This window comes from Labrus mixtus, chromosome 8, assembly GCF_963584025.1.
Source record: "Labrus mixtus chromosome 8, fLabMix1.1, whole genome shotgun sequence".
Classification (NCBI taxonomy): Eukaryota; Metazoa; Chordata; class Actinopteri; order Labriformes; family Labridae; genus Labrus; species Labrus mixtus.
The window spans coordinates 16,320,360-16,347,845 of record NC_083619.1 but is presented as its reverse complement, the minus strand read 5'-3'; the positions used below and the strand labels follow the sequence as shown (position 1 = coordinate 16,347,845).

At 40.5% G+C, this 27,486-nt stretch overlaps 1 protein-coding gene across 8 annotated transcripts; it reads right to left on the bottom strand.

The window, feature by feature from the left end:
• Nucleotides 1–951: 951 nt before the first annotated feature.
• On the bottom strand, nucleotides 952–25,784 carry kif1ab (kinesin family member 1Ab). Of its 8 annotated transcripts, XM_061044712.1 has the most exons (49): nucleotides 25,542–25,783; nucleotides 24,274–24,455; nucleotides 21,822–21,895; nucleotides 21,529–21,708; nucleotides 21,322–21,390; nucleotides 20,646–20,824; nucleotides 20,385–20,496; nucleotides 20,025–20,102; nucleotides 19,788–19,853; nucleotides 19,667–19,684; nucleotides 19,476–19,554; nucleotides 19,299–19,377; nucleotides 18,767–18,909; nucleotides 18,579–18,617; nucleotides 17,303–17,433; nucleotides 15,630–15,709; nucleotides 15,448–15,523; nucleotides 15,266–15,345; nucleotides 15,070–15,176; nucleotides 14,856–14,939; nucleotides 14,483–14,663; nucleotides 14,297–14,369; nucleotides 14,104–14,194; nucleotides 13,860–14,008; nucleotides 13,398–13,576; nucleotides 13,061–13,198; nucleotides 12,844–12,962; nucleotides 12,654–12,739; nucleotides 12,375–12,525; nucleotides 11,720–11,897; nucleotides 11,101–11,191; nucleotides 10,848–10,966; nucleotides 10,703–10,758; nucleotides 10,419–10,527; nucleotides 10,237–10,303; nucleotides 9,248–9,332; nucleotides 9,047–9,152; nucleotides 8,759–8,782; nucleotides 8,498–8,612; nucleotides 8,230–8,363; nucleotides 8,020–8,081; nucleotides 7,766–7,911; nucleotides 7,173–7,364; nucleotides 7,000–7,071; nucleotides 6,208–6,317; nucleotides 5,847–5,966; nucleotides 5,509–5,701; nucleotides 5,305–5,423; nucleotides 952–4,942 (listed from the first exon to the last, which is right to left on the bottom strand). In XM_061044712.1, exons 2-49 carry the CDS (start codon nucleotides 24,377–24,379, stop codon nucleotides 4,885–4,887), a joined length of 5,103 nt encoding a protein of 1,700 aa, XP_060900695.1. In that variant the 5' UTR covers nucleotides 24,380–24,455; nucleotides 25,542–25,783; the 3' UTR covers nucleotides 952–4,884. The 8 variants fall into 8 exon arrangements, with proteins under 8 accessions (XP_060900695.1, XP_060900694.1, XP_060900692.1 ...); XM_061044711.1 differs by lacking the exon at nucleotides 18,579–18,617 and having other exon boundaries at nucleotides 17,303–17,502; nucleotides 25,542–25,784; XM_061044709.1 differs by lacking the exon at nucleotides 18,579–18,617.
• Nucleotides 25,785–27,486: the final 1,702 nt, after the last annotated feature.

The window sequence follows — 27,486 nt, the reverse complement described above, 5'->3', positions numbered from 1 at the left end:
TTTAAGGTTATGGTTTCTATTAGTTCATGTTTGCGCTTCAAGGGCGGACAGTGGTGGTTAGAATTGCAGTTTTACAGCAAGATGGTTCTGGGTTTGAATCCAGTCTAGGGAGAGTGTGGAGGAGTGCAGGGAAAGTACCGTCTACCCTGAAAGGGTAGAAAGGGCTCAAATGCTTTTGTACTGAACTTCTGCCTTCAAGCTGCTAATCCTATCAACTCAGGGGTCTTACAGCTTTTCAAATTATCGGCAGCTGAAAAAAAGGGGGTACCAGAAGGACATCAAGTACCGCTCACTCAGTCCAGGGCCTTTGTGTCAGGCTCAGTATTTCTGACTGTTATTAGGGGATTAGTCTGCTGCAGCTGAGGACATGCTGAGTACATAATCAATAATGGAAGGCTGCACAAACGCACAACAGTCTCACCGTGTTCACCTTGGGCAAACGTACCAACTGTTATGCAACAGACATGAGAAGAGCATTATGTTATTCATTCCTGAATCTGCTCTGTGAGCACACACACTTGTTTTTCTCTCTTTAAACACTGAACATGAGGACACAGGCTGAGCACAGAGCCTCTTTAAGTTCACATTATCACGTGTCTGTCAACCCTAAATTATAATGTGCTGACCCTGGGGAAGTTGTCACACCAACTCAGGATTCTGCCTTGACCTGTGACAAACTCTTTATCTTTAGTTTATTTTTTTACATAAATATCAAAAACTTTGTATTATAGCTAAAAGTGCTTATGACTAAGGTTATTATATATGTTATAAATTATAACCTTCAGAGAACAGAATTCAAAGCATGCTTCAAAAACTGGTTATGGATTAAGTCTTCCTATTCTTTAAATTCCTGAAATAAAGGACATTTTAAAGTTTGACACACGTCCTATCGAGAAAGACAGGATTCTTCATTTCTTATTATAATCAATTGTGAGAAATATAACCATCACATAGCCAGTATTCTTTTTATGACATATTCCGTGTTGATATCAGGTACATTTGCAGTATTGTGGATTAATGAGACAATACAAAAACCAGCAGACCTACTATGGTTGACATTCTGTACAATAGTGGTGCAAACATGTAACCAGCATCAAAAATGCAAACATATCGTATGTAATGCCTTTATGCCACATGACGTTTCATTTGAATGAACTGTACATACTTTGTAATGAAAATCATAAATAACAGAAGTTAGTGAAGGCTACAAACAAATCACATTAAGATGTTGCTTAAGTTTCAACACTCATTTATTGATTCGCCTTGTTTTTTTTTCCTGACAACTTTTGTTACGTGTCCACAGACATGAGAAAGAACTCGAAACACTCAAAAGAGAAACGTGAGCACTGAGATTAAGACTTCATCACAGGCTGGGACCTGGTTCAGCTTCTGTCAAAGCAGCCCAGAGCAACAAGCAGACGTGGGACCACCTACTCGTCAGTCTAATGACCACCTCATCCACACTGAGCTCAAAATGTGCAAAACTGATCCCCTGATCAGCGTGCTTTGCTCTGGAGTTGACACTTAACGAAGCAGCAGGCCATGTTTTCTTATTCATTATGGTATACACAGGAAGAGAGAGAGAGTTAATATCATCTGTGTGATGAGAGCCGGCACAGAAAATCTCAATTTATATACAATACAGAGCCAAGAGGAAGGTTTCCAGTTAGTCATTACAAGGATCATGGATGACGATACTTTACAAGCAGCACTCTGGGAGGGGTGGGGGGCAGGGGTAGGGGCTGTTGTCAGTAGCAAGCTATAAGGCAGGAGAGAGGGACAGCAGAAGATAAGTGGACCTGCATGCTTTGATCCAGAGCTATGACAGTAAAAAAGCAGCCAAAATTGTGATAACTCATTAACCTTTTTGACAATTACTGGTAAGTGCACTAAAGCTGTCTCACTTAGGGGTTTTTCTTTCCTCTTTTGAAACTTATTCCTTCGAACTATTAGGACTGGAAGCAAAGCAAGTCATCTGCAAGTTTTACACACAAAATAAAATGCTAACTTGTACTGTGTTGTTGGGGGTTTGATAGCTTAAGTATCTTATCATCTCCTCTGTAGGACAGGGTTGTAATAAGTTTATACACGGACCACCTTTTCCATTACATTCTTAAAATATCTTCATATAAAATCATAGTAAATAAAGATGCTTTGTGCGTAAGTGCGATATCCTTTACAAACATAATCCATCCTTCAAAAAGGTATAAATAAACTCTACATTTGTCTTCTGTTCCAGCAGACAAATGGCAGAATATGTTAAGTATGCATCTAAAAAAATAAATAAATAAAGTGGATTATACCAAGATGGCACGAAATGTTTAGTAATAATCAACTCATCTCATGTCATTGCTAATGGGCAGAATATGGTTACAAATCACAGGGGCTACAACAGATTGAAGGTGAAATGTCTGATGTTCTCAGGCTGCTTTGCTCATGCAGGTTGGTCGGCCTGTGGCGTAGAGAGTCCTGAATACATTCTTGAAAACTGAGTGTGAGGCAGATTTCACAAACATTTCACCATAACCAGTAAAACTAAAAACAAGAGCAAAATGGGAACGACAATATGGTTGGCTGACCATGTCTTTGATTTTAACTTTATAAAGAGAGTTTTTAAAAAGGCCCACTGTTAGCAGTCCTTTAGCAAGGGCTGAATTTAGTTTAATTCACCATAGTGGTAATGTTGATTTCAAACCAACATTTGGGGTCATCTTGGTACAGTGCAAAACAAAAAACAGTTGGTTAAAGCAATTACAAACCATCCCTGGACATAAGAGTCGTAAAATCTGCAAAGCTACCATACCGTACTGATTTGTGACACAAGCATCAGGCTGTCAAATATCAAGCAGCTACAGTACAAAAGCTAAGAGGGGGATTCGTTTTCAAAGCCACAGTCAATGATTATGAGATATGTATATGCTGTACTGTACTGCTATAGGCTATACCAACATACTATATAGCATCATTGATAATATTCACTCTAAAACATTGATCATCAATATAAAGAACAGAACTCTAGCATCTACTTTTACTCTACATAAAGGCTTAATGTTAGACACATGTTGCTAACTTTAGTGTTAATGTCGAAGACAAAAAATGATGACGGAGGGAGAGATTAAAAAGAAGTAAAAAGAGGGAGGCACTATCTGGTGCATGGACAACGTACTTGTCCATTCAAAGCAAGTCACACAGATTACAGGTCCATGGTAAATTATAACTTCTCGTTCAGCTCGACAAGACTTAAATACAAGACAAAATAAATGAAGCAACTCTGCCGGCCCATAACATACAGAATAAAAACACATTTGTTTAAAGTAGTCTAAATACAGAGTGCAGCTGTTCATGTATGTTTAAGATCATAGATCAATTTGTGATTGATTAGTTTACAGAAATATGTCAACCACAAGGTAAATACACATACTTTTTCAGCTCGGAAAAACTGACATGCTCATGTTAGGCTGATAACTCATATTCACTCAAGAAGCCAACCCGATACAACACATCAATCCTCATGGGCTTTCTACTCGGTTAAACGAAGAGTTAACTCTGTGTGTGGAGCACAAAGCCTGGAAACAGGGGTAAACAGCTAGCCTAGCTTAATTTGAGCACCTTGAAAGCAATCCCCCATAATATCAGAACTTCTAATTTTTACACCTCGCTTCGTGTGCTGCTTAAACAAACACAACGTTACATGTTGTTTTGGGGCTTAAGAAGTGTTGGTAGCTAGAGTTCATTACCTTTGACTGGCTATTAGTCTGTCCCTGCTTAAAGTCTTTATACTTAGCTCAGCTAGCTTGTAGCTTAGCTTAAATTTCAGTACAAAATGTGGTATCTCTTTGCAGGAAAGAGAAAGTGTATTTCTGTAATAGTCAACAAATGTCTGCTAAAACAACTGCACACAATGATCTAAAATAATTTTAAAAAAATGCTTTGGTTAAAAAAAACTGATACAGTACATTAACTCAATAATGACAATAAAGTGCCATGCAACAAAACTGATCAATGGTCCTGTCACAAGTAAATAACAGTGCAGTGAAAGAACGGTAGCAACAATAAATAAAGTGATCAGTTACACAGGGGATTTGGAGATTATATGAAAAAGCACATATCGGGAACAAGGCAGTAACATGAGTTATTTCTCTGGATACTGGATTATTTTTGCCTTAATTAGACGACAAACTTTTTCATGGATCCAGTCAAAAACAATAAAACACGAAAACCAGAACATTGAATTATTATGTCCGAATCACCCTAATGCTACTTCTATGTTAAAATGGCCGATCTGTTTGCTATCTGAGACCTCTGCGGTAAAACAAATACTCTGAGCTGTAAAGCACGATGTAATGTACAGTATATAGTGAGTGCTTGTGTCCTCCTTGCACTTAAGAGACTAAAGTTATGTGTTTCGCTTTTCTGCCTCATCTGATGGCTCTAATTAAAACACATAAGTGGGAATTGTTAATTTAATTAGAACACGTGAAGACGGGACTGACCACAGATTAACTTTCTACAGGAAACACGTAGCCTCACAGATGACAAATATCGACATGTAAAACTAAAACTAGTCCCAATGCTCAGCAGAGGTTCATTTACAGGTTTGGGAGGTTAGTCTGTCTTATGTTTCTTCCAAAGGGCAGGAGGGAGCACAGCATGCAGGGTTTTGCAGGTGACGACTGCAAAAAACAGAGAAGGGATGTTTTGTCGAGTTTCAGGATAAGAGTTTGTGTGGTTTTTGGGACTGGGAGGGTCATCATATGGGAGGCTATTTAAATGGTTTTATGTGTAATTTGTTTATATGAGCAATGTTTCTTAGAGCAGGGAGGTGAGTGGAGCCTTCTGATTGTTTAGCTTGTTTTGTTGTTTTCCACCATGGCGGTTCGACTCTCACATCCTCTGAGCAGCCGGAGCCGACTGGATCGACTTTCTCCGAGAAAGCTTTGACCTGAACAGAAGAGATTGAAGAGATGATAAGAAATATTAAAATGTGTAACTTGTTAATATCCAGTTTATACTGATGTTTCTTTTTTCTACAGGTTCTGTAATTCCCTAATTCACAAACCAGTTTCCAGAAGGAACGTCATAACTTGGCAGTAGTTACAGACAACATCAACCAACAAATTAGTAACCGCCATTGGCAGTTAAATGTCTTCTTTCAATAAACAAAAAAACTAAGAAAACGAGCTCTATAAAAAGTGATACTGCGGCTATATTCAGAAATGCTAGACAAAAACAAGAGGGCTAATCTGTGCTGCTAACTGCTGTTTAAAACTGCTGACTACCTCTCACAGTTCCTCCACCCCTCACCTGATGGTGCCGGCCAGCAGTGGGTTAAAAGCGTACAGCCAGTCGTGCATCTCTTTGTCGTTGGTTGCCTGCAGCAGGATCCCACGATGCTCAGTGCACACAGCAAACGTGTTTGGAGTCTGTCAATGAAAAACCCTGAGGTTACTTAAAGTTTAATTCAGGTTCAATGTGTAACTATGTGAATATTATTCATTCATTTCGTACCCGAAGTAAGGTCTGCTTGTCTTCGCTGTATTCCACCTTCGCAGACGACAGGTTGATGACAGCTCTCTCCACGCTGTCTCTCTCGCTGCGGTACAGGTAGACGTAGGGCCTGCGCACCACCACATAACGCTTCACCCAGCCACTGGTGTGGGGCTCCAGGAAGTGCAGGTAGCCTTTCTTTGACACTATGGGGCTGTTTAGGATATAAGAAATACCAGTGTAACCAAGAATGTGCCCAAAACTGACCTAAACTTTTTTATATACGATGCTGCTTCACCAAATAATAATAAAAAGTCCATTTGTCTATAAAATCCAGTTTTGTGTGTGTGTGGTCTGACCTGACACGGATCTCCTGGATGTCAGGGACGAACGTGCATCCCCTGAGAGCTTTCTTTCTGTCCACAGGGCTGTACGGATCCAGATCTGGTGTGGAGGCTTCTGAACTGGGTTCAGTGTGTCTGCATAATAAGGAGAACAGATTCAAGTTGGGAAAAAATCAAGTAAGCAACAATCTGTTAAGAGTCGCTTTATGGAGCTTAGAAGAAGAAGGCATCAGACATCTACAGGAACATTTCGCACCACATGATTATAACTGATGCTAAATCTTTCTGAAACACAACATGTACTTTATTTATCCTCAGTGGAGCACAAATACCTAAAGCCTGAGAGTCTCATGCACTGTATCGACGTGATTCATACCTGATGTCATAATGTCCCTCGACCAGTGAGGGACAGGTGGAGGACGGAGTGAGTGTGTTCAGTCCAGACGAGCAGGAGTCTCTCATAAGAGATGCAGACATCTCAGAGAGCTAAAAGACACACAACCACCGACAGAAACGCATTCACAACACATCACATATGAAAAAGCACACACACACACACACACGCACACGCACAAGACAAGAGGGACAAATACAGATGCAGACATAACATACCAGCAAACAATTAAGCACGTACAACACAGACATGCATTCAGAGAAAACTTCAATCAGACAAATTATCTTTTTTCTAATAAATTACTCTAAAACCATGTCTGAACCATTTAAAATCCAATCTTATCTACAGTAAGAGCCCCTCACTGGTTTACATATTGTTAAAGAGGACATGCAGGTGGAAGATCGGGTTAGTGGGAGCCTCGCAGACACTAAAGGGGAGGAGTAGTGAAGGATGAGGAAAAGGGGAGTCTGGATGCAAATGTTTATGCTGACAGAACTAAGCAGTAGACCTGAGTCAATATTCTCTGTCATGCATCTGGTTAATACAGAAAGTCTGAATTATTTGTAAGTAAATTTTAGTTCAGGTCTACTGTGGGGTTCTAAAGACATACCATGGGATAATAAATAAAAGTCTAGTGCTAAAAGGGACTAAATGATACATGATCATGGCAGAGAGTGGTTGCGGGGCTTAAAGATTAAAAAAAAAAAAAAGGTAGAGGCTAAAGTTTAGGAAGAATTAACGGGCCTGGTTTAGCGGGCCTAGGCTGGGGCTCACCTTGCTCTCACTGGCACTGCTGCTCACCTGGCTGTACTCCCTGTTGAAGGTGTGCATGAGCAGACGCAGACACTGCAGGAGAGAGAGAGAGAGAGAGTCAAAGAGTTTTTGAGATGACGAATAATGGTTAGGTCAAGATTAAAGTTCTGGAGGCCTCAGGAAGCAGCAGTCACCTTGGCAGCCAGCTCCCTCTGCCTCTGGTTGGGGCTGTCAGGGGTTGGAGGGATACTTCCAGGACTGTGGCTGAGGACGGGACTCTTTGCGAAATCACTGATGTCGCTGCTCTTGTAAAGCGCATCCTGTCCTGCCTGCAGAGTGGCCTCCAGCTTCTCCCTCAGGAGCAGGTAGTGCCTGGTCTTCTCCACCTAAAAAAACACAGGCATTTTATTTTCAAAATTCAAATTAATAGAATATTTTGTTCAAGCATCATATTTACTTATGATATGAAATATCAGAACTAAGGCTGGCTTTTTAATGTTAAATGACTTCTACCGAACAAAAACTAATTATGTTTATGATAGGCAGCTTCCTCACAGTCACATTTATTCATCTGAGGATGGTCTTAAGAAAAACAAAAACAAATCTGTAAATAAAAAAGAAAAATGGTTCCCTCATGAAAGTTACGTTTGTTTAATTTCTGTCTTGACTTTGTAGGGGTGAAACAATCACAATTATACTGTACCTATTCCAGTAACAATATATTCCCTACTTATATTTTCTTGGCCCTTCCTCTTTTTAAAAAAAGCTCGTCTGTCTCCAAACTGACCTCCTGCAGTAAACTGAGTTTCTCCAGCTCCCACTGGTGGTCCAGAATGAGGCTGTCACTGCGAGGCCTCCACCCAGCCAGGTTCTCCTCCCCTCTCACATATGCCACCGAGGTGTCCAACACACGCCTGCGTCTTCGCTGCATGCCTGAAAAGAGAAGAACAAAAAAAAGTCAGTGACTTTTTGAATTTCAAATAAAGGAAAATAAGAAGCTTTAACTATTCCACTGATTATTTTCTTTGACTTGGGTCTTACCTGGACTTCCATTGTCTGCCACATGGCAGAGGGTGACTTCATAGACTCCAGTTACGCGGTTACTATGATGGAAAGAGGGGATGTTTTAAAGAGGAGACAAGAGAGAAGAGACACATCAAACTACAGCTTTCATTTCTGATTCAATTAAATACTTTTCTTAGACGTAGAGGTCGTTAGGATTCAGACTATGAGAAAATATGTGTAGGCTACCTCTCAGAGGGCCTGAGGCAGCCAGTGCTGAACAGGTTTCTGATGGAGCGAGAGGCCGGCAGTTTTGCGTCACGTGAATAAAACACCATGCAGAAATCTTTGGTGATCACTGTTGGCTGAGTGCAGTTCTCCATCTAGTTAGAATACATCAGACAAAAAAAAAAAATCAGAATCAAGAATTAAGTAGACAGCAGATTAATTATAATAAAGCTTACGAGTGACGTGAAGTCAAAGTCACACTACTAGTATTACATGCTGTGTCTGTTACCTCTAGATAAGCAGAGAGGGTGATGTAGATCTTCTCCCCGTAGGGAGTGACTCTGTTCAGAAGCAGAGAGTTGTGCATGGAGCTGTCCCACGCAGCCTCAAACCGGTAGAAAGTTCTGCATCATGGAAAATACAAAGTTATTATCTGGATGCTTTTTTAGGGGGCAAAAATGTCTGCCTGATGAAAACCTGTAAGCGTGAATATTATTTTATTATTTTTAAAAAAAGTATTGCCAAGATAAAAAAGGATGGTCATTTATACCTATGATCAACTCCCAAGGAGACGCTGCGGTCAACAAAGATTGAAGAGACAGGACAAGAGTTAGAAACTTTTAACTGCAGCTGTTAAAAGTTTGAACTCAGCAAATAATACGGTTCTGTGCAAACTGAAAAAAAGCATGGAGCCAAATCATATTTGACATTAAAAGGCATTTTTGAAGCATTGTTAAAACTTCACTTAACAAAGCATCTGATCTGTCTTTGTTGTTATAGTTTGGTTTGCAGATTAATTAGGAAACTGTCACTGAATGTCAAGTAATTCAAGCCCTACTTGTCGTTGTGTTTGGGCCAGAAGTATCCAGAAGAAAGGATGTTGAGGGACAGGATGTTGGGGTCTATGATGGTCTCATCAGCCTCTGGTGTGTTTCTAATGCGACCTGAATTCACACAAGTCATGATTAAATTCAAATAAACTGTCTTCTCTGTTTAAGTCAAAGGCCAAATATGTTTTTGAATTGTCCTAATGACTCACCAATAACCAGCTCCTTCACCTCTTTCCACTCAATATCATTCCCTGTTTCGTGAGCAATGGTTACTGTGATCCTCCTCTGAATGCCCTGTGGAGTCCAGAGAGAACGGGACATTAAACAGCATGTTACAGGAACATGTATTTCTTAAGCTAAGACGACCAAAACAAACATCATTATACATTTATTTGGAAACTTTATAGCTGCTATCTAAACCAGTTTAATTCATAAGAAGTGGAAGAAAGGGGTTTCCAATGTGTCCTTGTAGTCTTTCTGACAGCCAGCAGGGGGCAACACAATTTCTTACAAAACATTGAATGAAGCTGACTCCTCTCACTAATTTTATTATCTTATTAACCTAATAAGTACCTTATCTTGATCTTTATCACAATATCCAAGTCTTCTTTACAACAACATGTTTTGTGTTTAGTACATTTTGGTCCCCATTAAGTGTTAATACATGACAGCACGGTATCTCTATAGGCGTGGCAATGGTGAATGACAAGTTGCAATGATGACTCATGTTTTCAGTAAAAAGACACTCTAATACGTCAGCTCTTCATGTTTGTCAACAAGAACATTTAGTAAAAGTCTGTGTATCAATCGGCATCCTATTATATCAAAGCTACAGTGAATTACAGATGCTAACTAAGCTAGCACTAGCATTGGCTCATAACTAAGGTTTTGCTAACCCTTCAATCCTCTCTAACCTTTATCCTCTTGTCAAAATAATTTCACTACTGGTTCAAAAACAAGGCTGGAGGGACTAGCTTGTCGAACTTGATGCTTTTAATAGATGGTGGATAAAATAATGGTGGCTACATCTACTTCTTATGCAGTCTATTGTCCTTTCCCAAATGTTTAAACAGAAGATACAGAAATAAGATCATTTAGAAAGGCATGGATACCAAGCTTTATATATATCCACTGATTTTATGAAACAGAGTCTGTTAATATGTAAACATGATGGTGCATTTGAGTGACATAGTCAGACCTGGTGTAGGAGGTACGTGCCGTGGCAGGGCATCCCCCCTCTGTGGTCAACAACAGCTGGGATGTAGCTAGAAACAAATGAATAAAGTGTTAGTACTCCAATGTTAAACTGAGATGACCTTTGTAAAACAGTATCCGTTATGTATCTGATATAAAGTGAGCAGCCATTAAGATGTGACTCACTCTCCATTAGCTTCCAGCTCACAGATCTCAAAGAACACCATGAGGTCATATTTGGCGTGACAGGGTCCTGCAGTGGAGCGAGTCAGAGTGCTGAGCTTTGTAGCCGGCACTGGAAAGAAACACGAGACGACAGATTAATGTGTGACGGCCAAAAAAAGACTGAAAGAAAATAAACAGAGCTGAATATAAAATCGGTGGCAGAAAGAAAAAGCAATTATGGTAAATAAAAACAGCTTCAAGTGTGTTTTTTGAGAAGCGCTTTTTAATCTGAAGTCACTGCTCACCTGGTTTGGATAAGGGCATCACTCTGGGGAATTGCCTCCTGGTAGGTCTCAGTGGACTAAAAGACAAAGAAACATTACATAAGGAAACTCTTTTAAGTAAAGGTCCTATCCTTTTTTCATTTCAAAGGTCAGATTTCTTCCTGACCTGATGAGGTCTTTGCAGAGAGGGGGGAAGGGCTGTTTCTGATAATGACCGAACACCTCGAAGACGATGGGCTGAGTCTTGATGTACTCCACAAAGGACTTGGTCACCTCCACTGTGATCTAACAGAGAAGAGAGGAAACATAACTTAAACACACATCCAACAGATAAATACAGACGAGTAAAAATACAGCAGAAATGGTAAACAGTACTTTGTTTTTTTAAATGAGTTCTGAATGTGAATGTCAGTGTTTACATTTTGAACATGGTAGAAGCCCAGTGGAGGTCCTCTGCCAGTGTTCTTCAGCGGCTCAGTGGAGAAAGCTTCATCATGGCGGTGGATGAAGCTGCACAAAAAAGAAACCATTACATATACTGAAGACTGGCGACCACACACACAGTTAATAATCAGTCTGTAAAAGGTATGATGTCACCCTTTAATTTGTAGGGCTAATGTTTGGAGGCCAAAGTCGAGTTTTGCATTTTGGACATTTCTAAAGCAAGTAGCAAACATTGTTAAAAAAAAACAGTGTGGATCAAATTGCTACAACTCTATTTAAGTTTCTCATAACCTTCACATTTGGTTCAATTTTCAGACTGTGTCAATGACTTACAAGAAGTTTTCTTTGTTAATTTCTCAAATAATTTTGTTTTTAATACGGTCTTTTAGAAAATATAGTCAGTCAATCCATTATAATCTTGTGTGTCTTCTTCGACAGCGATCACTTGTTGTTAGTCCATTGACAGAAGAGAAGGACTAATGATAAAGATAAGGATGAAGGCAGAAGCAGAATAGAATTGTATGGCAAATTAAGAGTATAACACAAAAAGAAGGTAAGAACTGCAGGACTTTGGTGCAACGAGCTTGAACTCACTTGAACTGGCAGAAGATGTCTGCGTATTCGGCTGAGATGCTGGAGGCCTGCAGGACGGTGACTCTGAAGGTGAAGGTGCTGCCGATCTTCAAGTGGGAGAGAGCTTTCTCTGGAGAGAGGTCCAGTGGAAGATCCAGACCCAAACTCTTCACTGGGCTGCAGGGAGCCTCCAGGTCTGCTAGATGACACAGAGGAGACATAGACATGTGTGTCTGGTATTGTAGATGTAATCACTTTTATATACATTTAAAAATATATATAAAAGCACTGATGTACTGAGTATTAACGAGGTTAAAGTAGTCACATTTTTGATCTAGACACACGTTTTATCATAGTGTGAAACCGGGAGATCAACTTTATTTAAACAAAGAAACAAAAGTAGACAGAGTGCTCTTTTAAAGTCTAACCTTTATTTAACTCCACAATCCTTAATATTCTAGCTGGTTAGGAATTTAATATATTTTTTAAGGCCCATATCACAGATCCCAAATTTGAGAAAGAAAAATTCCTTAACAAACAATTTAAAAGGGAAATGAAGAACAGAGGAAGGATACATCTCTTAGAATGGACACACATGCAATAAATGTCCAGTATACAGGACAGAAAGAAAATAAATAATAAATAATATTTTGCGAGTGAGTAATGATCTGCGTACCTGGTGTCTCATCACCTGGACAGGTGTTGTTGTTAACCTCATCTGCAGAAATTCCCATCTCAGCGGTTTGTCCTTCTCCCTCCACGATTCTCAGCTCCTCCTGGGAGGTGTTGGAGTGGGAGAGACTGCTGGGACAGGACTCCGTCTGGAACTGGAGGAAGAGAGAAAACAATCAACTCTGAGGCGGTTTGAAACAAACTATCACATTCCAGAAAAAAAATGAAATTCAGAAAGAGGCCCACAGTCCTTCTCTTTATGTTCACTCTTGCTAGTTGTTACCTTCTCAAACTGTTTGTCTTCAAAGGAGATCTTGGCGGTGCCTGACTGCCTCACGCCAGAGCCGTAATCAGGAGCCTCTTCATCAGCTTAAGAGGAAAAAAAAACAAAGTACAAGATGTTGACTAGTGACACTACAATTCCTAAATACAAAATATAACAAATGACGGCAAATATTCACTAATATTTCTACCTGATATGGCCTGAACTGCTACTCTGAGGAAGCCTTTCACTTCGCCTTTCTCACTGACAATGGCCACACGGTGCACCAGTGGCACCGGGTACAGCAGGTTACTCAGGTAAACAAAGGCCCTGTGGAGAAGGAGAAAGTAGCTTTAGTGGGAAGCATTTACTGTCAGAGCAATACAGGGAGAAAAAGAGAGTCTGTTGCTGTTAGGTTAGTGACAAACCTGCCAACCAGACGGAACCAGGGGAAGCGGTCATAGAAGGGATCTCCTCCGGTCAGAGCGTGGTCACAGTCCTCTACGGCGCTGCTGGGGAGCTCTGCAGCACGGTCGTACATTTCTCTCATCAGGTCCAGTCGCTGCCTGCAGAGGGCAGTATTAAGGGGGGGGGGGGGGAGAAATCACAAATCACATCCATCTTTTGTTTATAAGCTGCTGCATGGATCAAAACTGGACATGCTAACAGATAAGATATAGGAATACATTTTTGTTCATTATTTTAAAGTTTAAATAAATATACCTTGAACACCTTTTTTCCTATTTTTTTAAATAGTAAATGTACCTGAGTTTTTCCAGAGTCCAGTAATGTGTTGCTCCGTTCTTTTGGTCTTGTACTTCAACAGCAACAATGGTTTGTGGGAAAGGTCGTCTTTCTCTCTCTTTGGCCACACTGTGGGGCAGCAAGTCAGGGGGCAGAGGAGAGTAGAGGGTGTCTGTCAGCAGGACGAACTGGAACTGCACCTGTGGACCCCATTATAGACACAAACATAAGCGACCCCTTACATCACATTTTCTGTATCATGTAAGGGATTTAACTTTTCTTTAGAGAACATTTCAACACTAGTTGTCCTTGTTAATATTTGACAGGAGTGAATTTTTTTGTGTTGAGGTATAATTGGATCAAGTCAATAAAGGAAACTCTGGTTCAGGTTTACCTACAGCTTCAAATAAAAAGTGACACAAACAAATGTAACGTAATTGGTCAAACTGCTGGATAAGGAAAACGTTTTCCAGTATCAAGCACCTTTTTCTTCAGCTCTACACTGATTGCGTTGGCCTCCTTGAGGAAGATGGCATTGCCCCAAAGCAGATCCCTGAGAGAAGTGAACTGGTAGAAACGCCACTTTCTGAACGCCCAAAGAGCCAGCTCAGTCTCACGTTCTGTCCACGGCACTACAAACAGCAAAAACACGAGTTAATTATGATCGCTAAGCCTCATTAAGGGAGGACTGTTAGATGAGATCAAACAAAGTGATAACGCTTATCACCTTCTTCTTCAGGCTCCTCTTCTTCTTCAGGAGACTCCAGGTACCGAGAGTCTACTTGTCTCTGAAGAGCCTCCAGTTTACTCTCATAGTCCTGAAACAAAAACAAATGATCCACATCAAAAACAGGATGAGAGGCTTTGTAAAAGAGTTCTTCTGTCATATGCAATAAATACTCTGTTAATCTTGGACTCACAAGCCTCTGCTGCTCCAGCAGGTTACTGGCTTCTTCTCTTTCTTTGCGATACTGATCTTCAAGCTCCTGAAGCCTGAAAGCGATTCACAACGGCACGTTCAATAATGACTTTTAGAACACACAACATAATGTGACAAAGTGATCCCAATCATCATCATCATCATCATTATAATGTCTTGCCCACACCTCTGCTCCATCTCTTGCTTCATGTCGATTCCTTGCTTGTCCAGCAGCTCCCGCTGAGCGAACGCCCAGTCTACTGGCTCAACCGGCGTTTCTGCGCATGGCGTCCTCTCTCGCTCCATACGAGCCTGCTCCGGGTCGTTGAAGCGAAACACATGGCTCTTTCCCATGATGATGCGGTTCCCTAAATAAATCACATCACAAGATTGCAGTATAAAGACTCTGTCATGAATAAACACTGATCACAGATTAGACCTGCGTTATTAATCGGCTGCTACTCTGATTCACAAACACTTGTTGTGACAGTGGGACAGTAATTAGATGCAGACCTTCCTTTTTCCTACAAATACATTTGTCTGTTAACTTATACACATACCAGATCGAAGAACAGTGGGAGAGGTCACTTTTTTTCCGTTGACGTATGTCTCTGACTCTTCACATGGCTCCAGGACAACCATTCCTGTTAAAGAGGAGATTAGATAAATACTACAGCAACGTTTTTATATGTAATCTGAACAAATGGCTGCCCCAAGTTTAAATTTGTGACCATATGACGCTGTCGTTTATTAAAGAGAACAGCCAGTCTTTACCCTCTCCCTGTGGGCCAATAGTGCTGCTGAAGGTGCAGTGCTCATCTCTGATAAAATGGCCACTCAGAACGATGTCTTGGCGAGTTTTGGCATTTTCCCGTCCAACTCTGGGTGGGGGGAGATACGAGTGAGAAAAATCCTCAGGAAAACAAGAGCATTCAGAGTAAATAATTGAAAAAATGTAATAAGTCCTTACTTGGTGATGCCATCTTTGATATAATACAGCAGACACTCAGACATCAGAGGGTCTTCGTTCAGGTTCACCAGATGAGGGGTCTGAAAGGGGCAATCAGTACAGATGTTGTTAAGAGTTTGTGTGTGTTCACACATATGTTGTACACGTATCAAACTATTGTACAACAGTGAAAAGGAACTCACCTTTTTTGGGGAGAAGACGCCCAATGTGCCTCCATCTTCTCTCATGGCAACACCCATCTCAGCCAGCAGGGCCTCCCTGCAGGAGGCAGTAGCAGAGAATCATAACACAGGATTTTAAATACTATATTTATCTGATTGTATACTATGAAACTATGAATCATGCGTCAATATGTTTGACAAACCTTTCCATACGAATGGCCTCAGTACGACGCAGTTTCTCCTCCCATGTCTCATTGAGCTCGGCAATGATTTTCTCTGTTTCCTGATGGCAGAATCCAGACACAGCTCTTAATAATTCACATAGAAAATGCAATGCAAACCACAGGCTGTATAAAAGATGGACAGCATGACAGCTCTTCTAAAGTGAAGCCAAACTCTATGGCTGGCTCCCTCTACTGACTGGCTGCAGTATAGGTCATTAACCTTGTATCTTCCATTATAGCAGATGGGCATTAGAACACCTCAAAAGAAGTTAGTTCAAACATGGTTTCTGTCATTATGGTTAGTTCCTGCCATGATGATGCACAACTGTTTTCTGGGAACTTTAAATTAATTATTAATTATTTGATGCTATAAAGCCATCATCGACAGCTCTGCTGAAAAGTGCTGCTCCTGAGGTGCAGTGTGCAATGGATTAGCAGGCTAGAGGAAGAACGGTGAGTGGAAAAATAACAAACACTAACAAGAGAGTAACTGAACTCTCCATTATTTTGAGTGTGAGCTTCAAATTGATTACAGAATCCATTCTGCTGTTGATTGTACCACCAACAGGAGATATGCTGTTTAATCTGTAAATTGAATGTGTTAGCAGATGGACCAGGACTTCAATACTGCAGCTCCTCCAGCCCAATCTCTACTACGCAGGCTCCGGCTCCAAATGCAGTCAACAGGAAAAAATGTCAGCACCTGTCGCCTGGGTTTTTGGAATTGTTTTTGTACAATGGGAGGAGATGGGGACGGGTCATCCATCTTTATATACAGTCAATACTGCAAACAGTCAGCACTCCAAAACAGGGAAAGAAAACAATGAATTGTTTATTTCTTAAAATAAAAAATCTTCACAGGCAAAAAGAGCATACATTGCCTACGTTGAAGATATTTGAACTTACTTAAGAGTTTACTTTTGCAATGTAGAATCTTCTTATTTATGAGCATACTAAAGCCTGGCTCACACTGTGCGATTTTTCCCCGATTGTATAAAAGTCGGGGTGGCATGTCAGCTCACACTGTACGACTGAATCGTTTACGACGAACGACCAGACCTTGCGATGTATGTGCTCACACTATACGACCCGATTGTGGGGCACGGCCGGAGAGCTCACACTGTACGAGTGAAGTCGGGACGGAGCATTGACAATTGTTAATAAAGTTTCATTTGAAAACTCCAACGGACGGCGATTGGTGAAAGAGAAGGAAGTGAAAGCTGTTGTAGGATATAGGAAATTTAAAACAATCGTAGATATATGGATACAAGTTTCAGAAAAGTGCTGCACTGATGATCTGTACCAAAAACAAACAAAAAAAATGCCGGGTTGCGTCCTGCCGCTGGTCGCCATGACTACAGTCTGTCGTTACAACTTCTGCCGGACCCTTTCATGACGTAATCGTTAAGATTTTAAATTCTAAATATCAAACATGTTTGAAATAAACATTAAGATTGGATTGGATCTTGGAGCAGCCTTGAGTCGGGAGCGACCCTGCGATTGTGGGGAAGGAAGAATCGGCGCTCAAATCTGCCTGATTATCCTGCAGTGTGAGCCAGGCTTAACAGTCTTTCCAATTCTTATTATTATTCAACTACTAACCTCCTATTTTCCCAACTCTGCTCTCTGAACAGTTTCCATATTAACCTTACCTTGAGTCTCTCGATGGCCTCCTCGCTGGCTGGGCTGAAGATGCGGTCGTGAAGGTTGCTGATGGAGGCAGCACGACTAGATAGGGCTGAGAGCGAGGGGGAGGGGCTCATTCCTGTCATGGCATGGTTCACTGTGGAGAGATCACCCCTTTGATTGACAGCCTGGCGATTATTCTCAAAGTTCTTGTAATCGCACAGGTCTGCCAGAGAGAGAGGCGTTGCATGGGAGTGAGCAAAGGAAGGAACGGAGGAAGGATTGAAGGTAGGAAGGACAGAAGGTAGGAGAAGACGCAGGGTAATCAAGGAGGGACATCAGGGATTGAGAGAAGCACGCAGAGAAACAGGTATAAAAGGGAAAAATGAGGGAACAACAGGGAGGAGTACAAAAAGAAGAGAAAGCTCAAATAATGGTTTAAAGAAGCAGAGGTCATTTGCTTACCAAAGCCATCGCTGACAGAGAGAAAAGAGCAACTCAAACTGATAGATCACAAAATGCCAAATAGGATGACAGTCAAAGACTTTTTTCTTTTCTGACGTACAAAACACACTCTACAAGCTTAAAGCATGAAAATGTTATGAGAAAGAAAATTAGAAAAGTCTACAGTGCATAAAGACTAAATATGTTTTCTTCATTTTTCTTCTGATTTGCTCATGTTAATGTTTTCAAACTGTTCAGCACAGCGTTTTGTAGCAATGCAGGCCTTTAAGCACTCAACCCATTCAATAAAGCTCCACACAGAGAGAACCAGGATGCACAGGAAAGAGTTTCTCAGAAAACTTAAATGGCGTCCTCTCAGACAGTTCTCTATTCCATGGTTGTTACTTTCATCAGGAAATGCAGCATGCTCAACATCCAAGCCTTCCTCAGTCTGCTGCAGACACTAAATTAACTTTTACAGGATCACAATGTAAAGAAAATCTCTGTTACCAAGCTAATTGTGTTATGTGGATGTTAAGTATTAAGTGGCTGAATTTTACAGATTAAATGAGAGAGAAATAAAAGTAAATCTCAATATGGAAAGATAAAGGAAGCCATTTTTTCAGAATTCTGGAGAAAAAAGGAACTTAATATGGCAACAAGGCACATTTACCTGACGGATTGTTATGTTTTTCTAAATCAATACCACAGGGTTTAAATTGAATTAACCAAATTGTTGTCATGGTTAGTTTTTGGGGGGATCGTTAGTTTGGTCTCTAGTGTGGTGGAGGAGGAAGACCGGCTCAGATGTTTATTTCTCTAAGTTGCAAAGCGCAGGCTCTCTAGCATTATACACACATTTCAAACCACCGATGACGGGGCCGGTGCCGCGATACGCTGATAGGACAGAGGAGAGAAGATAATGAGTGTGAGCATACCCACACTCCAAGATTAACCCTCCGCCTTCAATGTACAGAAACTGCACAAAATATCTAAAATTCAAGTGTGTGTTCACGTGTGATTCAGCCCTGAGACATGACACTCACTCTCTATGATGTCTCCCAGGCCCTGTGCGTACAGCAGGTCTTTGAGGCGAGAAACCTCCTCTTTCAGCTCACGCACCAGCCGGTTGTTGGGGTCCTCATTGATCACAGCGTTGCAGCGGATTTGTTTGGCACGATCAGCATACCTGTAGATTCAAAAGTCAAGTCATTAGGATACAAATCATGCCTTCACAGGCTCTACATAATAACTAAACTAATGACAATATGAGCCTGTTTCTGTTAGCCACTGCAGCGCTAATGGTGCATGCATTTTTGAAGTAGCTATATAATCATTACAAAGTGTAAAAAAGGCAGGCAGGATTTTTGTAAGATCTGAAGAGCTACATCATGTCCATTTCCGTAATTCATCACGCAAACCAATGCAGGAGATTGCTTACAAACTGTACGAGTACATCTATCCTACAAATTGTGCCTGTTGTGTAAGTGTGACATTATCTTTATTACACTATTCCCAGAAGATTAAAGGCTTCTATGACGATCTTTGAAAAGAAAGGGTATTGACAGTTTATCTCACCGGAGGGTGCTGAGGGTCTCATCATAGTTAATATCAGCAGGGCTGAGGGCGGCCACCATAGCTGTACGAGAGTTTCCCCCTAGAAGACAGAGAAGGAGATTCAATGTTTTACTTGAGTGAGAAAGTGTTTTTTTAATTGTAAAAAAGCTGAGGTTTTATTGTAATGTTTTCAAATACCCAAGTTCTCCCTCAGTAGCCAAGTCAGAACTGAATCTCTGTAGGGGATGAAACTCTCCACCTTCTTCTTTTTCTTGTTCTGTGCAAAAAGGTTTCAAAAAAGGTTTCATTTCAGAATAAAACATTTGAAAAAATATCTAAGTATCTCATTCGAATTGCTGTTTCAAATTCTGATCAATGATATTACTGACCTTGTTTGGCGCAGAGTCCTAGAGGTTGCAAAAGAAATGCCGACAATTAGTATTTTGTGAAACAAAAAAATAACAATACCTTTTTTTTTTTAAACGTGTTCAAATACGTTAAAAAACATACCACTTCAGCCAGAGCAGAAATGACCTTCCCAAGTGTGGTTAGAGATTTGTTGATGTTTGCTCCTTCCTGCAAATACAAAGAAATAAGAGTCAATTTAAACAAATGTTTCCTTCCATCTATTTGAGTTTATTTTACAACTGAAATGTTACACACTGACTTAAAGCCATCACTGTTACAATTATTTGTATTTTCACTCCTTTGTGCAGAGACACATAATAAACAGCAGCTTCGTCTCACCTTCAGTCTGGTCCCCTTAGCTCCAGTAGAGTCGGCTCTCTCACTGCCAGCCAAATCCACCAGACTGATCTTACTGACCTGGAATTCAACAAAAAACCCTCATAAACATGAAACAGATTAAACTTTAATAAGAGAGCTAGCAGTGAGAAGTGTTATGCATTCCTCAGATAAAACCACAGACGGCCTCCGCTCAAGTCATAAAACATAATCAAATCTTTTCTGCTTTGTAGCAACTTTCTAAAACTGCTGTGGTGAAACAACATCCAGGATAAGAAACGACATTGATTTGTTTATCTGAGGGGCAGTATAAAATATTTTTTCCAAGTCATGTTGGGTGATTTCAATGAGCCGAATTCAGACCTTTTCTAAAGTGTTTTCTGTATCCATGTCGTGTTTCTTCTGCGTGAAGATGATGTTGAAGACAGCGTGCGAGCGGCTGCTGGTCTCGTTCATGTTGGTTGCAGCCACAGTCCTAGAAAAAAAAACATGTTACTTTAGGTGCATACAACTGAATCACACAGTTATCCTCTTCCATAATCTTCTTCATCGATCATTTGTTGCAGGCATTGATTCATTGATTCATTGATTCATTGATTCATGCATCCAGCTTTTCTTTTTCACCTGGCTTTGTTTCCAGAGTCCATCAGGTCCTGGATGTCGTTGTAGGAAGTGACTGCTAGCTTGGACAGATCTTCAACGTAGGGTCCCATCAGAGGGTGCTCTCTGACACGCAGGTTTCCTTTGTTTTTGGGATTAAGCAGGTCACGCACACGCTCACAGTAGATCTCCATGTAACTCACCTACACAGAAACAGAAAGAAAAACAATTTCAAACTTTATTTGATTTTCGGAGTGTTTTTTCAAGCATCGAGCATCAAGTGTTTCTGGTATTTTTGAAAGATTATTAATCAAGCAATATAGATTCCTACTGTCTGATATAATTGCATCATTAAAGCTGTCACCCTTCATGAACTCATTCATTGATTGATGATGATCAGCATCAATGAATCCAGAGTCATTTTGAATCGAAAATAAATTCTGAATCGAATCGTGAGACACCCAAAGATTCCCAGCCCTAGCTGTCACTCCTTTAATTATCGTAACAACTCAAATACCCTGGAGTAAACTGAAGTATGTATTATTCAAAGGTTTACTTTTGGGGCTTGTACAGGTTTGTTTCACGATTAAGACACATTGTAAGAGAAAAACAATTACAAATACAAGAGGCAAATAAAATAATCCAAATGTATGAAACGGCACACAAGGAAGTTTGATAAAAAGAATGTCTCTCCACTTACCTCCACAGAGTAAGACATGCTGTTGTCATTATTGCTGTCATTGAACTTGGTGAAAAGGTCCTCACACAACTAACAAAGAAACAAAGAACAGATTTTCATTTCTGTGTCTAATAAACAAATGTTTTGTTTTTTTTTGCTTTGTCAATAGAAATGGTTACACACACATACAAAAAAAAAAAGATTAGTCAGAAGTATGCTCTGTGTTACCAGAGGTATGATTCCCTGCTGGTCCTGCTCCTGTCGTCCCATCATGGTGTAGCTTTTCCCGGATCCTGTCTGTCCGTAAGCAAATATGCACACGTTGTAGCCTTCAAAGGCATGAAGCAGCATTTCCTCTCCAATGTCCTTGTACACCTGCACCTGAGACGCATAGTTGATATCCTCGGGCTGCAGACAGAGAGGGATGGCATGAAGTTAAATACAAACCTTTAGATCCATATTTTAAGTCCATCAAATTCAGTTGCTGAAAACAATGAAATAATGGATGCACTGAAACTCACCGTAGTGTGTGACCAGTATGAATAGTCGAAGTTGAAACTCTTGTTTTCTTTTGGCTGTTTGGGGTTCAGGATGGCTAGAAAGAGAAAAAATAGATTAGTCGGTGCAAACTGAATCACTCTAAGAACATTTAAGCTCTTTTATTTCAGGCTATTTGTCAGTTTTTCAAGAACTGCAGGACAGAGGTGAAAATGTTTTAAATATATTCTGTACACACATGTGTCTCCTTCAACCTAACATGCACATATTTGAGCTTCCAACATTTTCTTATATTTCTTCGTGATCAACTGCATTCAGTCTCGACACAAACCATGTTTTCATTGTAAGCTTGTTTGGTGATTTCATTTGAAATCAATACATCTTTAGCACTCGTCCACTGACTACAGCTTAGGTAAAGATAAATACTATCAATACAATATTGATGCACTGCTCTGTTTATTTTTCAATTAGTTACCATGCTCTACACTAAAATTTTGAATTTTTGGTGTTTTTGTTTTCTAAGGGCTTCTAATGTTTAAAATCAGATAAAGCGATGTAACAGCGGTTCTGAGAGAAACGTTTGAGTTAATAAAGCAGGAGATTTGAATGCACCACTCATCCTTTTTTAAAGGGGGAGGGATGACATGCACTAGCGTATCCGGAACAAGAACTGATCAGGAGCAGATGCTCTTTTGGCTTTCAACACTACATCACCCCCTGTGGACGAGTTGAGAACTACAATAGCAGCAACATCCTGCTTAAACATGTGCTCAGACAGACACACAGAGACATCCATCCATCCATCCATCCATCCATCCATCAGCTACACCTGTCGTTCTTTAGTGGCTGCTGGTGTGACCATAATGCAGAGAAATAGAGCTGGACAAATGTAAGAAGCTGTGAGTGAAGGTAATGTATTCAAATAATGAAAGTTTGAATCTTTGCTTCTAATGAGGTCATTAAAAACACAGACAGACACAACTAGTGGACACACACCCTCTTCTTTTTTCCCCCACACACAAACATGTATACACACACACACACACACACACACATACACACACACACACATCAGCTGACACTGCATCAGGGCTTAACCAGAACAACAAGGTCTTTTTGGTCCCTGCAGCTCGTGCGATGAGAGAGGCTACACACAACACACACACAGACACACACACACACACACAGACACACACACACACACACACACACACACACACACACACACACACACTAACAGGCCTGACTGAAGCTTTTGTTTCTCTCTCTAGCTGCCATGTTGTTGCTGCATGCCTCTCTGCCCACCCTGCTGTCGCTGGAGGGACGAATAACCAAGGGTAAACTTGGACGTGGGTAATCAGAAAAATAAAACAGCTGCAAGTAGCATGAGTACAACTTTAAAAGAGACATTTCTTACCTCATACACCTAACAACTATTGTATCAGACTGTCTCTGGCCTTTATGTTTGTAGTTTTAGATTTATTGAAGATAGATTTAATGCTTGTTTAAGAATTGACAATAAACAGATAAAGCTTGCTTTAGGGTGGATGTACATAGCATTTCATGATACCGCTTTCTCTGTCAATTAATAATCCCTGATGTGTGTCAAGAAGAAAGCAAAATCAAAAAAATTACTATTATATAATAGAAAGGAAAGGAGGAGCACATCACTGTAGTATCTGAATTATGACATACAGTATACATTGCATATTTCATAAAGATTATATGTGTTAATCATATTTCCAGCTGCATTAACGCAGATGTGCACCCCTCAGCATGAGATATCTGATGGCAGAAAAAAAAACAATCAATAAAATTTGACTAAGTCTGTTGTTTTTCATGTGTTGCTCAACTCACTAATCCATCAAAACATTATTTTTTAAACGTAATCATTATTTTTACCTGATGAAGTTTTGACCAGGTTAGGTTAATAAATGAGAAATTCATGATTGTTACATTTATGAAATCCCTCATTGAAAACACAAGTACAGGATGACTTTGCAAAAAAAAAGATACATCTTTCAGGTTAAAATGGTAATGTCTCCTTCTTAAAGGGTTTTTGGTGAGAAAATTCTACTGTCATTTGATTGTCTAACGAACCAGCAGCAACTATTTTGATCACCAATAAATTGTGTCAAGGAAAAATATATATTTGAGCCTTCCTTATTATCTCTCCCTCCGCAGCAGCAAGGTGTGTGAGGCATGGCAGACGGCATGACAGTAAGATGACTATCCTTCTTGTTTAAACTGTTATAGATATTCATCAAACACATTTTGAAAATGTTATCTTGGACTCTGAAATCATCAAGCTCCAACAGAGAATCTAGCATATCGAGACAATAGGGATTAAATCTATTCTAAAAATCAATCTTTATTGGCAGTCCTTCATAAACTCAGACTTAAGGTGGGCAAAGAGAAACTTGAGTGGAGGACGTTAAGCCCCAAAATGAAAACAACACTTGAAATGAAACTCACTTGTGGTGTTCCCTGACATCTGAATGATGCACTTGCTGTCCTTTCCGATCTCTCTGGAGTTGAAGGGCCGAACCCTCACCGCCACCTTCACAGAAGCCCCCGCCATGTCACCGGTGGGTGAGTGGGTGAGCAGAAGAGCTAAAGATCTGTGTGGTTACACAGACACACACACACACAGGCACCTGTACAGGAAGATGAGATAGGTAAGGATACAGATGTTTGGGCTTTTGTTTTCTTCTACATAAACCTTTGACTATTAAAAATATCACAACAAACATACCAGGTTTAAATCATTCCTGTTCTGTTGTTATCGTGATTAATATTGAGGACGGGGACTTGATGGCAAAACAACTAAGCAATGACTCTAAACACATCCTCCATTTTCAGGCCTTGAATCTGTCAGTTCATCTTCAGTCTGACACTCAGCTCCTGAAACAAGCTGACTAAACGGCTGGGTCATTATTTGGCAGAAAGATCGAGAGCATCCCTTCTTTAATTCACTAAAATGGCAGCTTCTTTTCAGGCATCACTCCCATGGTCTACTCATCTTGTGATTGAACTAGGCCTGTATCTCCTCACTGCTTACACAGAGGAAAAATGACAGGATTTTGAGAAGGCTTCCACATAATCTTGCAATGATTTCTTAGTCTCTATACGTTTTAAAAAACCTTTATTGGTGGTGTGTATCTCTGGTAATGACCAGACAATAATGTAGGTCTTGCGGACATCCACCTTCTCAGCCTCTATCGAAAAAATACAAAACAACCCTCCGGAACTTGGGAACACGACGTTATCTGAACAACAGGATAAATGCTGGTGGGAAATATGAGACATTTTGGGAGGGCAATGGCGGTGCAGCGATGTAAATATTGCCTCCTCCATCTTGCTTTGCCTGCCGCACCTCAGAGACAGGCCGCGTAAACACGAAATCATCAAACACTGCGTCAGAAACGAGGTCGGCGCACATTATCCAATCTGAAATGGCATTTAAATCTGTGACGAGCTAATTTTTGTGTGCTTTCATTTCTGGTTGGCGTTTCTGGAAAGGTACGTTTGAGTTATTTATAAAGACAATTGTTGACAGCAGAGAAATTAAATAATCAAACACCGTGCCGCAGCGCCCTCGTATCTCCTCGCGCGTACGGAAAGGCCTCGAAAGGACCAACACACACAACGCACACCTGCTGTCTACATCAAGGCGTGAGAGCATAAACGCCGATGCTGTGCCGTAAAAAAAAAAAAAAAAATCAGTAAAGGCCGTCTCTTACCTCAGCAGCTCACACTCGACAACCGCAGAGGGTGAATCGTTCTCTGCCCATTCAAAACCAGAATCCCCCGCTCCCTCCTTCTTGAATCTCTTCAGCAGCCTGTATTTTTTTGTATTTCTCGCCCGTCTTCGGTTCAGCCTACAGCATCCTTCTCCTTAGCGCATCCATACATGGAGAATCCGCCGGAGACAGAGAGAGGGACGAACTGAGCTGTGAACGCAGCGGTGCGTCAATCACAGACGGGAGTGGGAGACAGCGGGGATAGAGGAGGAGCCAGATGGATAACGGGGTGGATGGGTGCGGGATGCTCCAGCGGTTAAGTCCGTCAGTCGGTCTGAAGCAAAGGAAAATGGCGGTGCTGCTGTACCAGGGATGCTGGGAGGCGGTGATGACATCAGCATCAGCATCATCAGCAGGCAGCCATGAAAAAGAGAGATGCAGCACAGCAGAGGTGGAGGAGAGGGAGGGAGAGAGAGGGCCAGCATATCAGGCCTCGAGAGACAGATATGGGTGAACATTGAAGTGAAGAGGTTAATAGTGAGGGTGAGACCGATTTTGCCTAATTAAAGCCAAGTGTGTCTTGATCAAAACTCTGCTTCTGAAATTTAATCCAGTGGTGCAGAAATATGACAGATTTTTTTTCAGACAACAAATGAGCCCTATTTATGAGTTTGGTTGCTGACCTGAAAAACAGCTCACATAACAGGCTCAACAAAATGTCACTTTCTTTATGCAGATAAAACCATAATGTGACAGCTCAGTTGTCCAAGAGCTGTTGATGTTTAAGCTTTAGGCACAACAGGCAGGTCCAGTTTCCCATGCTATATTTATAATAACTAAGGAGGATCCTGAGTATTTAATACTGTTAGAATATGAGACACATCAGGTGCACTTTAATAAAAGTTAAAGACTTGCACTCATTCTTTTCCATCAAAATACATTTAAGGTAAAGTAATCATTAATATATTAATGAATCACTCACAGCTGATACAGCTGTGACTAATTGTAAGTGCGTATACACTGCTGCATTTCCTTAATATAACTTTAAGTTAAAAAAAAAAACCTCAAAATAACAAAGCAGAGAGTCAACAGTGTGCATAGTTGCAAAGGTTAGCCTCTATCGAGGGAGATTTATATCTCCAGAGCCCCTAAAAGCTTAATCTGAACATGACTGACTGGAAAAATGAGCTCAACTTTTATGTCCCATGATTAAACTCCATGTGTATTCATGTGATTTGTCACAAGCCTAGAACGGGGAAGCAAGTGTGCTTTGAGAGATTTTTCTTTATCAAAGGTGTTGAGTCAGATAACAAAAAAAAGACTTCAAGTATTATAATCATCCAGTATTTGTATACATACAGAGTGCCCACTTATAAAGCATCTGACACTATCATGATTAGTAAAGGAAATATAAGATAATGCCTATTACCTTTACTAACCTAAGAAAACGTATAAATCCTTGATATGCTGGATTTGACACTACTAATTCAGAAGATTTCATTTTCAAATGACAGTTTTTACAGTAAATGTTTTCTTTTTATTAGAATTAAATTCCATTCTTTAGTCATTTTAAGGATGAGGAGATTTCCTTGGCCTTGACCTTGTACATAAAATCCTATTTTGAGGATAGACAGTTCTACTGTGCCCCCAGTGGATAAACTTGTATAGCTCTCCTTCCCTGCCCCCTAACTCCTCCTCATGCTCTGTTTGGACAGATTTGGAGTCTTCAGTTCAGGGTAAAGGCCAACAGCGAGTCCCATTTATTTACCAGAGGTGTAATCATTTACCCAGCAGGGCTCGTAGAGGGGCACCTTCTGATCATCCTGCTGGCTCTGACACATTGGGAGCGATATGAGACGGCAGTAAAACTGACATAAATCCCTATTTCATTTTTTTTTTTTTTTTTAAACCTTTGTTTTCATTTGATTCTTTAAGCGTATTTATT

Excerpts from the sequence above, each read along its gene's own strand:
- kif1ab (XM_061044705.1), bottom strand. The coding sequence starts at position 24,379 with ATGGCGGGGGCTTCTGTGAAGGTGGCGGTGAGGGTTCGGCCCTTCAAC. Across the intron at positions 21,709-21,821 it reads CATACTGGTCACACACTACG|CCCGAGGATATCAACTATGC; the intron begins GTGAGTTTCAGT and ends CTCTGTCTGCAG. Across the intron at positions 18,910-19,298 it reads GAGACCCTCAGCACCCTCCG|GTATGCTGATCGTGCCAAAC; the intron begins GTGAGATAAACT and ends TTGAATCTACAG.